At 42.8% G+C, this 14,552-nt stretch overlaps 1 protein-coding gene across 1 annotated transcript in view; it reads left to right on the forward strand.

Moving 5' to 3' along the window:
* The window catches only part of LOC104530953 (paralemmin-2), a gene marked incomplete at its 5' end in the record, with an annotated part of 15,549 nt that extends 1,228 nt beyond the window's left edge, over nucleotides 1-14,321 (forward strand). The window contains 2 exons of the mRNA XM_010175698.1: nucleotides 8,747-8,848; nucleotides 13,573-14,321. Coding sequence (XP_010174000.1) covers nucleotides 8,747-8,848; nucleotides 13,573-14,321 — 851 coding nt within the window. The remainder of the gene's footprint in view (nucleotides 1-8,746; nucleotides 8,849-13,572) is intronic.
* Nucleotides 14,322-14,552: the final 231 nt, after the last annotated feature.

Below are 14,552 nucleotides of genomic sequence, written 5' to 3' on the forward strand. Positions count from 1 at the left end.
AAAGGCATCTTAAACTTCCCTGCACCCAGGGAAGTTTACATTGTTAAAATTAGATTACTTCACTGAAAAATTATACTCTCTGCATGATGATTCTTATAGAAGAAAAACCTTGCATAGGTGGATGAGTATGTAATATTTCCTAGTTTATGAACTCAGTGTCACACTGTGTGTGATCAGTCTAAATATTGAGCTATAAATTCAGGTATCTGAGGGAGCAAATAATATGGTTGGTTCCCAGGAAGCTAGAGAGACCCTTGTAGTGCCTCTCCAGGACCCTTAGGATCCAGGAAGGATATCATGCCGATACATCTGCAGATAAACCTGTGCTCCAGACACTGATTTCCAGCACATGTCTTTAAAATACTAAGGTCAAGACTAGTTCTTCCAGCTCCTGACAAAGCCATGCCCAACTGTACTGTGAGTAAAGATGAGGAATATGAAGGATGATCCTAACATTAAAGCACTGGGACACAATGGAAGGTTAAGATATAGTATATAAGCTGACTTGGAGCTGTCTTTTTGAAGTGATTAACATCAGTTAGTAAGAGGGTTTTCTTTTTAACTCAGAGATCTAGTTCAGAAATTTCCACTTCTGTTAGCAACATAATTCAAGTTTTACATTAAGTCCCATGCTAAAAAAAAAAAATAAAAACAAAAAAGAAAAAAAAATGTCCCAGATAGGATGCTTACTCTTCCTTCCTCCTGGAGCATTTGAAATTGGTTGTCACAAAGTAAATAAAGAACCAGAATGGCAAATATTTTGTACCTATGCAAAGTTTCACCATGATTGTCAGTAAGTTTCAGAAAGGGGAATGGTGCCTACAAGAATTAGCACCCAAAGTGTCATGACTCCTGCAAGATGCAGTCTGCCTCTTCACATGTGTTGTGATAAAATGGGAACCAAAAGAAGCCCCAGCTAGCAAATATGAAGTGGTAGTTTCACCAAAGGTATTTTCTTGTGGCAAAGTAGTATTTCATTGGGTTCAAGGGGAGCCTCACTGCTCCCCAGATTCTACCTGCTTTCAGTGTATCCCTCCCTCACAAACTGAGCCAGAAGCAAGGACAGCTCATGATTTCTGAAGGGTAACAAAAAACTGCAAAACTGTGCCAAAGAGAAGAGGATGCCTCCAGAATAAATGTGCAAGCAGAGGGAGCAGGGGGTACAGCTCAGTTAACCAATACCTCTTCTCTCCCAGACCACTTGCTTTATATATCTTGTTGCTTCCTCTCAGCAGCTGGTCCTTGTGGGCTGAGGTGGACCTGGGTCATCCTCTAAGCAGTACCATACTCTGCTCTTCTAGGGATGACAGAGGCTGCAAGCTGTCCTGTTAGACTTCCCATCGTGGGCACGATGTGACTGTACATCTTCACATGACGAAAGCTGAGCAGATCCTCTGTTTTCTGCTCTCTGACAACAGTCTGTGAGGGTAGCTAATCAGAGCAGGAAAACACGTACATAGCTAGCTACGATCACTTTGGTACCATAGATTTTTCCTGCCTTGAAAAACACGTAGGACTTGCTTTGTTGCAGCAGATCAGTCATCTGTCTGGCAACCATCTGTAGCACATGCTGCAGAGCAAAATGGTAAGACCTATTGGGTAATACAGGAAGGCTGCATAAAATACAGACAGAAAAGAACACTGATCTGTTGAGGCAATTTCTTCAATTGCTGCCACATCCTGAAAGACTTCCAGTCCATAAATCTCACATTAGCTTGCCCTATGTCCGTTCCTCCTGTTACTCTTGTCCTGTGTCCCATCACAATTCTAAATGCAGTGACGGTACAGAAAGTGATTTAACTCATCATTGTGTCACTGTGTGTGTTTTTGTGCCATATATATGGTGGTGACAGAGCTTTTGAATGTGCAGAAAGCACAACTACAAGGAGCTCAGAGCCCGGAGGGGTCCAGGCAAAGGCTGTGGTGGGAGGGAGAAGCAGTGGTGAGCACCAGTGCCTGCTCAAGTGACTCTCTGTGTCCTTCCCACCCTTTCCTCAAAACAGCTGTGTTTGACAATGAGCATTTCTGAGCTTGAAGTCATCCAGGCCCAATAAACACAAATCCCACATTTTCCAGGGTACAAACACACCTTACCTTCGTAGATCACCACACAAGAAAAAACAGAGCAGAATGTGAAGGGTGGGGGCTGTGGCCCTGTCACCTGCAGTCATGCTTCTGCCAGCTCCTTGGTGGCTTGTCACTAACAAATTCTCCATTAAACAAGGACTGAGATGATAGTAGGAATGGCATTATTTTTTGCTGCTCAAGTCTGCAGACAAAACCAGGCACACTGTATTGCTATGCTTCACTCTTACTCTGAGTGTGCGTATGTTTATGCCTCAATGTATATATAAAATAAAAGCCACATTAAGATCCAGTGTAACTTCCCTGCTTGTTGAATTTGCCTCATGGGTAAATTTATCCTCTGTGGTCTTTGTCCATCTGTATGCAAATTATGTGCTGCTACTTATGACCTGGCAATGTGCGCTCTCAGTCCAGAAGGCCAACCATATCCTAGGCGGCATCAAGAGAAGCGTGGCCAGCAGGTCGAGGGAGGGGATTCTGTCCCTCTACTCTGGTGAGACCCCACCTGGAGTGCATCCAGCTCTGGAGTTCTCAGCACAGGAAAGACATGAAACTGTTGGAGCAGGTCCAGAGGAGAGCCAGAAGAATGATCAGCTGGATGGAACACCTCTCCTATGAAGAAAGGCTGAAAGAGTTGGCATTCCTCATCCTGGAGAAGAAAAGGCTCTGGGGACACCTTATTGCAGCTTTTCAGTACCTGAAGGGAGCTTATAAAAAAAAATGGGAACAGACTTTTTAGTAGGGCCTGTTGCAATAGGACGAGGGGTAATAGTTTTAAATTGAAAGAGGGGAGACTTAGACTAGATACATGGAAGAATTTTTTTACAATGAGGATGGTCAAACGCTGGCACAGGTTGCCCAGAGAATTGGTAGATGCCTCATCCCTGGTAACATTCAAGGTCAGGTTGGTCGAGACTGTGAGCAACCTGATGTAGTTGAAGATGTCCCTGTTTACTGCAGGGGTGTTGGACTAGATGAGCTTTAAAGGTCCCTTCCATCCCAAACCATTCTATGATTCTATGACTTCTTACGTCAGCCAACATATAGAAGCCACAATTACAGTAACTCTGCAGTTTTAATTTGGTATGTATTAGCATGTATTTGGCAAAGATGTGGCTCTGGACACCTGGTCTGCATTATTTAGTTCCCAGCACATTGCTTAGAGACTCTTCCGGTTTTCTCTGCTCTGACCTTGATCAGCTCTAAAACCCAACAGTGAAACAGACAAGCATGTCCTCGGAGAAGTCAAGTAGAGATTTTTGTAGAGTGTATTCCACATATTCTGTAAAAACTCATCAGTGATTGTTTTACAGTATAGAGTTTTAAGTAACTTTTAAATTTGATCTGCATCTATGGCTGCCACTATTATAGCACCTCTGGACACCTCAGTAAAAAACATTGATCACCACCCTTGGAGTACAGTCTGTTAGCCAATTTCCTACCGATCTCACAGACCACCCATCCAATTTGTATCTTGCCAGCTGGTCCAGAAGGTGTCTGTGGGAAAGTGTCAAACATGCTGCTGAAGTCCAAGTAAACAGCATCAACTACTCTCCCCATGTCAATAGAAGATGTTATTTTGTTGTAGACGGTGATCTGGTTAGTCTGTCATGATTTGACTTGGTAAATCCATACTGGCTTTTCCCAATCACCTTCTTCATTTGGTTTGTAATAGTTTCCAGGAGGACTCATCCCATCACTTTCCCAGGGAATGAAGTAAGACTAATGGACCTCTAGTTTCATGGGTCTTCTTTTGGTCACTTCCCGTAGGTGGGTATAACATATTCCCTCTTCCAGTCATCAGGGAAATCCCCTGATCTCCATGACCTTCAAGTATTAGAGACAGTTGCGTTGCAACAATGTCAGCCACTTCTCTTAACAATCTGGGGTGGATTCCAGCTAGACCCATGGACTTATGTGAGTTGAGCCCTTGCAAGAGGCCATAGACCAGCCCTTCCTCAGCTACTGGCAAGTCAACACGTGTTTTCATAGATACTCATGATAGATACTTTGATCTCATGATCTGGGGTGCAGTGATGCCAGTAAAGACAGATGCAAAGGAGGTATGGAGATCATCTGCCTTGTCAGAATTGTTAATGACTAGTTTCCCTGCCCTATTTAGTAATCGGTTTATGTCTTTCCTGTGGGTCTGCTTACTGCTCACAAATGTGAAGAACTGTTTCTTGTTGTACTTGCCATCTTTGGCCCATTTCAGTTCTAGTTGAGCCTTAGCCTTCTTGACTGCATTTCTGCATGTTCTAGCAAGGTTCTTGTAGTCCTCAATGGCTATTTGGCTGCCTTGCCATAGTTCAGTATGCTTCTTTGTTTGCTTTCAGTTACACCTGACAACTCATTGTTAAGCCAGGATGGTCTTTTGTTCAGCCTTCTTCCTTTTCCTTTGTGGAGGATGTCCTTGCAGCAGGCACTTCTTGAATAACTCACAGCTTTCAAAGCTCCATTGCCCTCCATGAATGCTTGGCATGGAATCCCTCACAACTGGGCTCTAAGTATATTGAAGCTGGCTCTTCTAAAATTCAGGTTCTTTGTCCTACTACTGGTCTTCAGTGTGCTCAGTGGGATCTTAAACCCCACAATGTACTGGTCACTGTACCTAAAACTACCACAGGTACTTATGTTGTCAAGTAAGCCTTGTTGGTTTGTGAGCAGTAAATCCAGCAATGTACTGCTCCTGGTTGGAATGTCCAGCATCTGTAGCAGGAAGCAGTCCTGAGTGCTTTCCAGGAACCTGATGGACAGCTTGTGCACGAGTTCATTTTTTTTCCCAACAAATGTCTGTGTAACTAAAGCCATGAGTACCAGGTTCTGTTGACTTGAGGCTTCCTTGAGCAGCCAAAGTAAGGTTTTGTCAGCTTTGTCAACCTGATTGGGAGGTCAGTAACAGATACCTAGCATAAGATCCTCCTTGGTGATGATCCCTCTAATCTTGATCCAAAAGCATTAATTCAATAGAACTGGCATGGCGTCCAGAACTCTCCTCTACACTCAATTTTCTCTTTTACATAAAGTGCAATTTCACCTCCTCTTGTTCCCTTCCTATCTTTTTGGAAGAGTTTGTAGCCATCCATTCTGATCATCCCATCATGTGAGTTTTCCCACCAAGTGATTCCTGGGACATCTCTCAGACTGGGCATGGAGCTCTTGTTCCTCCTACTTGTTGGTTAGATTACATGCATTGGTATACACGCCCTTGAGGTGGCTGAACTTAGGGTTCTGAACTTAGGCCTTTGAAAAGGGTTGGAGAGCATTCCCTACTGTTTTGATAGATGCACTCCTCCACCCTGTTGCTTATGGATATATGGGAGATGTCAGCTATGGACCCTACCCTGCCAAGTTCATTAGTTTAAAGCATGATTCACTTTGTCAGATCCAGGCTATTTACCTTTTAGCAAAGCCTCCTGCTTAAACCTGTGTTCGTGGTCTTACAAATGTGGTGGGAGAGTTGTAATCTCTGTTCCCTCTGATGTAGCCCTGTGGAGCCTCAAAGGGCTTTGCAGATGGACCAACCCTGCCCTGAGAGCCAGTATTTGCAGAAGAACTTAGGTACTAATTTTAGTGATAGTCAGACTTTTAAAAGATAATCCAGTGCTTGGAAAATGATCTCATCAGACATTTGTCCACAAGCCTCTGCATGGGAGCTTTTCTGAGCACTTCTGAAGATTTAGTTTCGTGTAAGCACCCTTGAAGGATTGTCTGGCCCTGTTTTCCCAAGCACTTGTCTGTCTGATAATATCAAAGAGTTCCATAGCCCTAAAACGCAGCTTGTTGTAAGTAGTACAAAAAGCCACAGGGCACGTTTTATAGCATCCTTAGATATTGATAACACATCAAAGATTGAAATTAAGATATTGAATGCAGTCCATCCAAATGCTTTATGTTGTGTCTTACTTCTTAATTTGCGTCTCATCTGCTCCTTGTAAAACTGATCTCTTATACCCTTTTCAAAGGTGCTAAATGAAACAAACCTTGTTGTCAGTGAGATAAAGGAAAATGAGCATGTTCATTTTGTTTGAGGGGGAACCAGACAGGAAATGGTAGAATCAATCAAGCCACAATTTCTTCTAGTCAAGTACCCCATTTCTGACACATGACACCACCATTTGCTTCAGAAAAATGCACATGAGAATCCCACTCCCAGCACCCCACCCTGGAATTCCCTTCTCAGGCTAATAATGAGAGATTGCCCAGAGCCCTGAGGCTAATTTTTCAGTATTTTATTCTAAGTATCATCTAGGGAAGTTTCTAAACTAAGTTAATATCAACAACAACTAACACTTTCCTAGGTATGGGACGCAAAAAAATCCCAACTTACTAAGGGCCACAGACATGTGCAGCAACAAAGTGAGAGATTCACCATCAAGCTATACAACTGATCTTGCTTGCTGTTAGACATAATCGATGCTAGCTTCCAGGATGGTCAGCTCAGTTCCCTGTACAGGCACTGGGGAAAAACAAACACTTGCAAAGGATTTTGCCTCCTGCAGTGGCCTGGGGTGAGAACTGTACTCTAACTGTGCCTTTTTATTCTCATGGACTGCAAAAGAAGTAAGGATGGATGATTAGTTAAGCAGTAAAGTCTGCATTGATTACATCCACATGTAGACAGATAGATCTGCCACTCAAGTCACTGGATGAGTGTGTACTGAAACTATTGTTCCAGCAGTACACTCTACAGGGTGAGCAATTACTAAATTTCTGCCATTTCCAGAACACAGTTGTTATTCTGGCCCAGAAACACAGTCTCCACTTCTTTCTTCTGATAAATTACTTCAGTTTTCAATAATGGCCTGTTCATTTGCTGGTGATATTTCCCAGAATAACACCACCAAGCATTGTACCAGTTTCTCATCAGAGGCAAGAAACCCTGCAAAAGAAAGCAGCTGTTGCTGGCCCTTGCTCAGTCAGCTGTGTCCTAAACAATTATTTCTCCTAGGCTCTACTGCTAAAAATAAAAAACTTGGAGGAAACAGTATGCATTTAAAATATAAAAGCCTATTTGCCAGGACTGACATTTGTCCACTGAAGTATGAAATAAAATAATATTTCCCTGGACAACTTTTGTTCAAATTCATCTGTTATAAACTGAACTTCTATACTAACTTCCTGGCTTTCTGGAATGAATTTGTACTGTGCCTCTGTGCCATCCTCCTCTGATGTAGGAAGGCAGAAAAGGGACCTCCTTACCGGCGTCACCTACATTGCCCATGGAGGGATGGAGCACCTTCTTGGGGACTCTGGTTACTGTCTTCCTGCATCCAGCAGTGCTGGTGGCCACTGCAGGCTGTTAAGGCAATAAAACCATTTCACTAATACCAGGACAAATTTTCCTGCCAAAGGAGCACACCATCAGATTAGAAGAGGCACATCGTGTCTTTGCTGAGGATGCCACCAGGTGTAGGTTTTTTTTTTTTTTCTGGGATAGGTGTTAACCCATAGGGAAAAAAAAAATCTCCCTTCATCAGATGCAGTCAAGCAGCCTAAGCCAGAACACTTTATTTTCTCTCCCGTTTCACCAGTTCTTTTTTATGGTCTATGCTTGTCTTCCTATCTCATCTGCTTATAACAACAGTCACCAAGGAAGGCAGATCCTGCCTCCTACCCTGACACAGGGACCAGGTCACACCAAGGACTCAACAACCTGAATTATAAACAGCAAAGTATCCTTGGAGGGAAAAGAATGCTCTGTTTCACACCACATAGGATTTTATGTTTGAAGAGAAGCTTAACTCTTTCCATACAAAACTGAAAACATTTCCAATTGATAGGAAAGGTCATGATTTTAATTTTTTTTTTCTTTTTCATTTTGGTTTGGCACCTGAACTGTAAGTCAGTTACTTGCACATCTCCTCTGAGCAATGCTTCTAGCTCATCCACTGAATCCTAGCAGAACAATATACCCTGTCTAGTTATAGTTAACCAAACACAAAACATCTCCTGGCAAATATTTGTAAATTTCCTTAATGTCTCTTCTAAATAACATGTCTAGCTTATGCTAAACAGTCATAAGCTCAAATGTAAAACAAGACAGTCCTTTAAGGTAGCTTTCTACTAGTTCAGGGTTTGTTAATGAATGATGGCACTGCAGAACTGGCAGGTGCTTAATACCTACTGAGGGTCACAATGGGCACCCTATCAGTATCTATATGTGATTTCATTATTAGCTAAATTTCAGCTTAAAGAACAAAAAGCCAAATGAGAGTTCAATAATATTGGGAATGACTAGTGCAAAAGAGCTGGCCTTTCAACCCATTCAGCCAACACTAGCTTTTTTAGACTTTTTATATCTCCATTTGAAATGTCATGTATTCTGGGTATCACGTTAGGTTTGTTCCTTACCTTCCCCCATTCTCCCCCGCCGTTTTAAAGGTCATGGACTTGATAAATCCAGAACCTCCTGACAAATAATTTTACGTGTTCAACTGACATAAGGTTTGAGTCATCTGGACCCATTCCCTCCTGCCTCAGCTAGTCTATTGAACACCAATCACACGACAGTGACTTTGCACTTTGTTTGCTTTGATCCAATTATCTAGTACAAAGCTCCAATGACTATTGTCAGGGCTGACAACACTCTGCTGTCTAAGCAATGAAGCCACTGGGGCTCATAGCACGAATCTAACTGTTTCCTGTTCTCTGACACCAGATGCAGTAAATTACGTTTACTCTCAGATCCCTGAACTCCCAACCCTCTATTCACGAACAGCAGAGCCAGTTCCTGGGCGGGACGGAGCAAGAAGAGTAGCTGGTAAGTCTCAAGGAACAAAGTAATGTAATACCAGTCCAGTAGCCATGAACTCTTTTTGTTATATTACCTTAATGGGTCTGGTGTCCTGATATCATTTAAATGCCAGGAAATGCTGTTTGATTTGTATTTTGTAAATAAGTCAAGGCTTTTTGAGCAGCAATGGGTACTCTTAAAACAATGTAGTTGAACTACATACAAGTAGCATAGGAAACGCATCCAAATTTTTTAGGTGGAAACATTCAGTTCTTTACATCTTTGCTGATACAGATATATGGTATCTAGGCCAAAGTTTTGTCTCCTCCATTGTACCTACGCAACTCCCATTAAGATGAGTGAGATAGACAGGCACTCACAAGACCACATACATGCTTCAAACTTTTATGTCATTTTATACTTATTTGTATATCATTCTTTCCTCTTGGGGAAAAGGTGGGGAAAATTGTGGCATGTTTTATGTTTGGAGTCATACAGAGAATTTTCTGGCATTCTTCAGATTGAGTATGTGTCTTAAATGTAACAATGTGATTGTTAAAAACTGTGTGTTTTTCTTACTTTCAAGATCCTGCTTTTCCAAAAAATGTATTCCTTATCTCAAGACCAAATTGCTGGTGGGTGCTTAAGGGGTATCCCAAGGAGTGGGAATGAAAGGTGGCTTACTTGAAGAATGGGTTAACAAGCACAGCAAAGCAGTGTCTGAAGCTAAGACACTGCACACAGCTATGGGATATGTCATTTGTTCAGAGGTCCTGTTGCAAGCCATTCCAAAAGCTTCACTTCCACCAGTGCTGACCCTCATTTGTCCTAAAAGCAAGCTTTCCCCTGTGTGTTTTGTGCCATCTTGTCAACACCAAGAATACAATAATTTCTTTCATTCTTTGAATGACCCAGAAACCTTGTTCATGTAGTCCTTGATAAGAGTATTGTGTATGTGCAATAGCTTAAAGAAAAGGCACCAGCATATGTGCTCAGAGATAGATTGTAAACATGCATCTTAAAACAAGCTCAAACTCTAATAAGATTTTTCTTTTAATGGACAGCATCTGAATCCATATAACAGGCAGAAGCCAGATCCTTTCATCTGCACATTGGGATCTTGTTGTTGTGAAGCACTACCCCATGTTACACTCTAATTAAAGCTTGGGCAGAAAATTTGTACTTGTGAATACATGCTGTCATCTTCAAGTACTGCTTTCAGGTTCAACTCTATTGTCAGATAGTTTTGCATTGTATTAATAGAGCACATTTTGCAGTAAATAAGCTGTGGTTAAATAAACATATTTTATAAATCAACATCAGTTCAATTTTCAGCTACTTTGACAAGCTGGGCTGCTAGGTTTTGCAGAGAGAACAAACCTGCATGCAGGCAGATAAGCCAGTTTCTGTTATTCACTTCTCCCATGGCAATGCATTTCACTAGTGAACAGCTCACTAAGAAACTCACATATGTTTATACATTTACTTGCACAAGTAGCTTTAATGTCATCCTCGGAGCAGGTCATAAACCGTACATTATGTCAATATCTTAAAAACACTGTTGCTGAAATCACCACAGAAGAAATGAAAATAAAATGTTGACAGTGGCAAATGTTTAAGTGAATTAGCCAAACACAAAATATGCAAGAAGTACACCTGTTAACTTTCTAGATGGTATCAGCCAGTAGGACACAGTCTTACAAGCAGTGCTAGAACTGCCGCCCAATGTCTTCCTAACAAGCAGGACACTATTCCTTATCAGTACTCCGTACCATAGATAAAAAGATGTATCTTGCAACTCTTCTTAAATATTGCCAGGTCCACATGATTTAACTATCATATTTTCCCTATCTGCTTCTGAATTCGGATCCATTATACAAGCCTTCTTTTAATGCACACTACTGAATGAAATTTGTTCATCAAAACACAAAGGGTCTGTCAGATTGCACCCTCTTCTGTACTAAAAATACATGCAATAACATGGCCCTCAAGTATTTCACAGGAAAATCTGCAACCTTTACTAAAAAGTCATGCCCCAGAAAATATGCTTATTTTTCAAAGAAGAGGAGAAACCCAGGAGCTCTAGGGGAGCTCAGGATGCTGCTTCTCACCAAGAAGGTAGCAGGCTCTCTCTGCAGGGCTGCAGTGTTCAGGACAAATTAGGAAATTCTGCCCAGCAGAGATGATTTTCTGGGTGTTGCTGTTGGTCCCTCATAGTTCAGCTGGCTTCCACTCATAAAACCTGCCAGTGTGTCAGTTTTAACCTCTGCACCATAGGCTAGTCAACCCCTGCTTTTACCTTTGTAATGTTCACGACTGTTGAACAGTATCTGCCTGAGAAGCCCTGTTGAGGTCAAGTGATGTTCAGAGACCACTCACCCAAGCCCTCAGGGCAAACCCAATAAACAAAGTTCCTCTTCCCTTCCTCCTCACCCTCACTCCCATCCAAGAAACTGTACCCAGAAAGGAGCAAATTCTGTCAAGAGTTACTTGTGTGAGACCTGAAGAACACTTACCTACCAGCCTCTGGGCTGGGACAGTCCCTAGCAAGCGATCCATGCCAGCTGCTCTCTGAGCTGCATCGTGGTGCAGTCTACCACAGCTCCTCGGACAACCTGCTCGAGGGCTTAACTGCTACTGGCCATGGAACAACAGTGTTTCTCCTTATTTCCAGCCTAAATCTCCCATTTCAGTCCATGCTGGCTGCCCCTCAATCTCCTGCCACACACCTTGGAGCAGAGCCCAGCTCTTGCTCCTGCAGTCTTCTAGGGCTGCTGTGGGATGGCCAGGAGTAAAAACTCCAGCACAGGGAAGGAGATCAGAAAACTCATATCCCTACTTTGTTGTGAAAATAGGCATCCTGTGCCCAGGGTCACAACCATCTATAGGCACAGCTAGTCCATAAACCTGCCAATGCAATGGTTAAACATAGACCTTAGGGATATTCCCCTAGCTTGCAAAGGCCGAGGTGAGATCCCTGCTTCCGTAGCCCACTCCAGCCTTCAGCAACACTCTGCTCTCAGAGGTAGCAATGCTCCTTTGCCCACCGGCACCTCCATCCTCTGGCTCCATGCAGGTGTTTGTTCAGCACTGCACTTGATCTAACCAGCCTTGTCAGGGCCAGCCGAGATCTGAGCAGACACACAGCACATAGATGCCCAGGAGACACACAGCATATGGATGGACAGACCCACATTTGGCTGGGCTACTACCAGACTGCACTCCCGGGAGCCAGAGAAGACTATCTTGTGAGGTCCAGCATGCACCCAGTCAGCAATACAAGAATTTAATGTCTAGAGCTATAGGGGGGGTCATGATGCAGGTCACTACAAATTTCCTATTGCTGATTAAATACTTTGCTTTAAGGATACATAAAAAAAAAATCTACTGTGTGTGAATAAGGCCGAGGGAATATATCAAAGCAAGAGTAATTTTTTATATTCATGATCTTTTAAATACAAGCATACCAAGCTACATTGGTTCTTGCGGCAAGGATATTCTATACTCACTTGAAAATAAGTCAGGAAAAAAGCCAACACACCAGTTTGTGGTGTTCTCAGGTAAGACAAATCACAATTATACTGTTGAGGTTCATTGGTGGAAATAGTCACCGTAAGCTTCACAAATACTTGTCACTGCCTGCGGTAATTTGTAATTAAGTGTCTGTGGATGTCTGTCCAGGAGCCAAAATGTCTTCATCTGCATACAAGGAATGTTTAAACAGATGACCACTTCTGGAAAATCTGTGAGACCTTTGCACATTTTTATTTGAAAAGCTGTCTAGTGAGATGCCATCATATCTCAAAATGGGTGTTAGAGCAGTGTAGACTGCCTGTCTATTCCTACTGTGTGGTCTCTACAATTTTCATCTTGTTACTGCATCCTTCTTAACTGCTAGAAAAGCTTCTTTGCTATTCTAAAGCAGCATCCCTCACATGCATGTTTTTACCTGTTGTTTCATGACGCTTTGAAAACCAATTCATTATTACTTTTTTCTTCAACTTTGGCAATGGTACTTAGGGGCTAATTCAAATAAATGAGGGAGCACTTCTTGTCCATTTTGTACATTCTCTTAACCTGCAAGCAGAGGTGACTGTCAATGCCTTGGTGTGGAAGCTGAGACATCTGCCCTGCCACGCATCTGCAGGAGAAATTATCCCATTTCAGTGTGATTTTGTTTTCCCACCTGTAGAACAGGGATAAACAATGTTTCTTCACCTCTCTAAAATGTTTTGAATGCTACAGATGGAAGAGTTAATCAAGAACAAGCGTTGATAATGAAACAATTTGGGTGTTAACTTGCAGCAAACAAAACTTGTTACTAGCTAACTGGCAGTTTGGTGGCAGAGAAGGAAAAGAGAGTAGAGAAGTTCCTAGAGATGAGTTTCTCTCTGAACTTTGAGGCAAGTTCAGGCAATCTGCATGCTGTCACCTCCCTTTCTCTAAATTACACCTAACCCAAGTGCTCTTGGCGCTCCTAATTGATCAGAGACAGCTCCACGCGACGTGAGCGGGGAGACTGTGTCCTGTTTGATGCAGCTCTTCCTAGCCTTCAGCTGCATAAAAAGCTGTAGTGTAATAACTTATCTCTGTCCACAGCATTGCGTCCCACCTCTAACGTAGAATGCTTGGCCCGTTAGAAGCAAGAGGTAGGAAAAGGGTCACCATAGTTTTCTTTGTCTGTTTGGCAATTAACCATTCACTGGCTTTTTTTGTTGTAACATGCACTTCCTCTCTTGTTTTCATTCAAGCTTTGTGCACCATGGAAATTAATGTGGAGAAAGACAAACAGACAGGAGAGACCAAGATTGTCTCTGCTTCACCTATTGGCCCAGATGAGGCCCATCAAAGAGGATTCAAAGTCTATGATGATGGTACCAAGGTAGTCTATGAGGTTCACTCTGGTGGCACAGTAGTAGAAAATGGAGTACATAAATTAAGCTCAAAGGACGTAGATGAACTTATGCAAAAAGCTGGACAATCAAGTGTAAAAGGAGGGTTTGAAACAATGGCTGTGTCAGACAGAAATGCAGTAGCCGATGGAAACCTTAGCCATATGAAGGAGCAAATGCTCTTCAAGGAGGCAAAGCTGGAAATGGTACACAAGCCCAGCAAAGGGCATGCTGTGAACCCTCAGACCCAAGACAAACCCTGTGGTGGTGAAGCCCCGGAGTCCAGCGCAGATCAACCGGTGACAATGATCTTTATGGGCTACCAGAACATTGATGACGAAGAGGAGACAAAGAAAGTGCTGGGCTATGATGAAACCATCAAGGCAGAGCTGGTCCTGATTGATGAAGACGATGAGAAGTCATTGCGGGAGAAGACAGTGACGGACATCTCTACCATGGATGGGAATGCTGCTGAGCTGGTCTCTGGCAGGCCGCTGTCGGACACGACAGAGCCCTCCTCTCCCGAGGGGAAGGAAGAGAGCCTGCCCTTGGAAGCTGCCCCAGGTACACAAAAGAAAAAGCGCTGTCAATGCTGTATTGTCATGTGAACACCTCCTCCTTCCCTGCTCTGGGCAGCTCCTGCTCCATCACTTACCTAGACCTCACTGTACTTCTAACTGCAATACTGTGAACTGGAAGTGAATGCCTCCATTGCCTTGCAGTTGGGTTGCTTTGCTTTCTAGTTCTTCAGGAAGAGGAATGCATGGTTATTTTCTCATCAGATGTACTATTTGAGGTTTGGGGAGGGGTTTGGGGGTTTTAGCTTCTTTTTTTTTTTT

The sequence above is a fragment of the Antrostomus carolinensis genome, unplaced genomic scaffold (genome assembly GCF_000700745.2).
Source record: "Antrostomus carolinensis isolate BGI_N321 unplaced genomic scaffold, ASM70074v2 scaffold3859, whole genome shotgun sequence".
NCBI classification, from domain to species: Eukaryota; Metazoa; Chordata; class Aves; order Caprimulgiformes; family Caprimulgidae; genus Antrostomus; species Antrostomus carolinensis.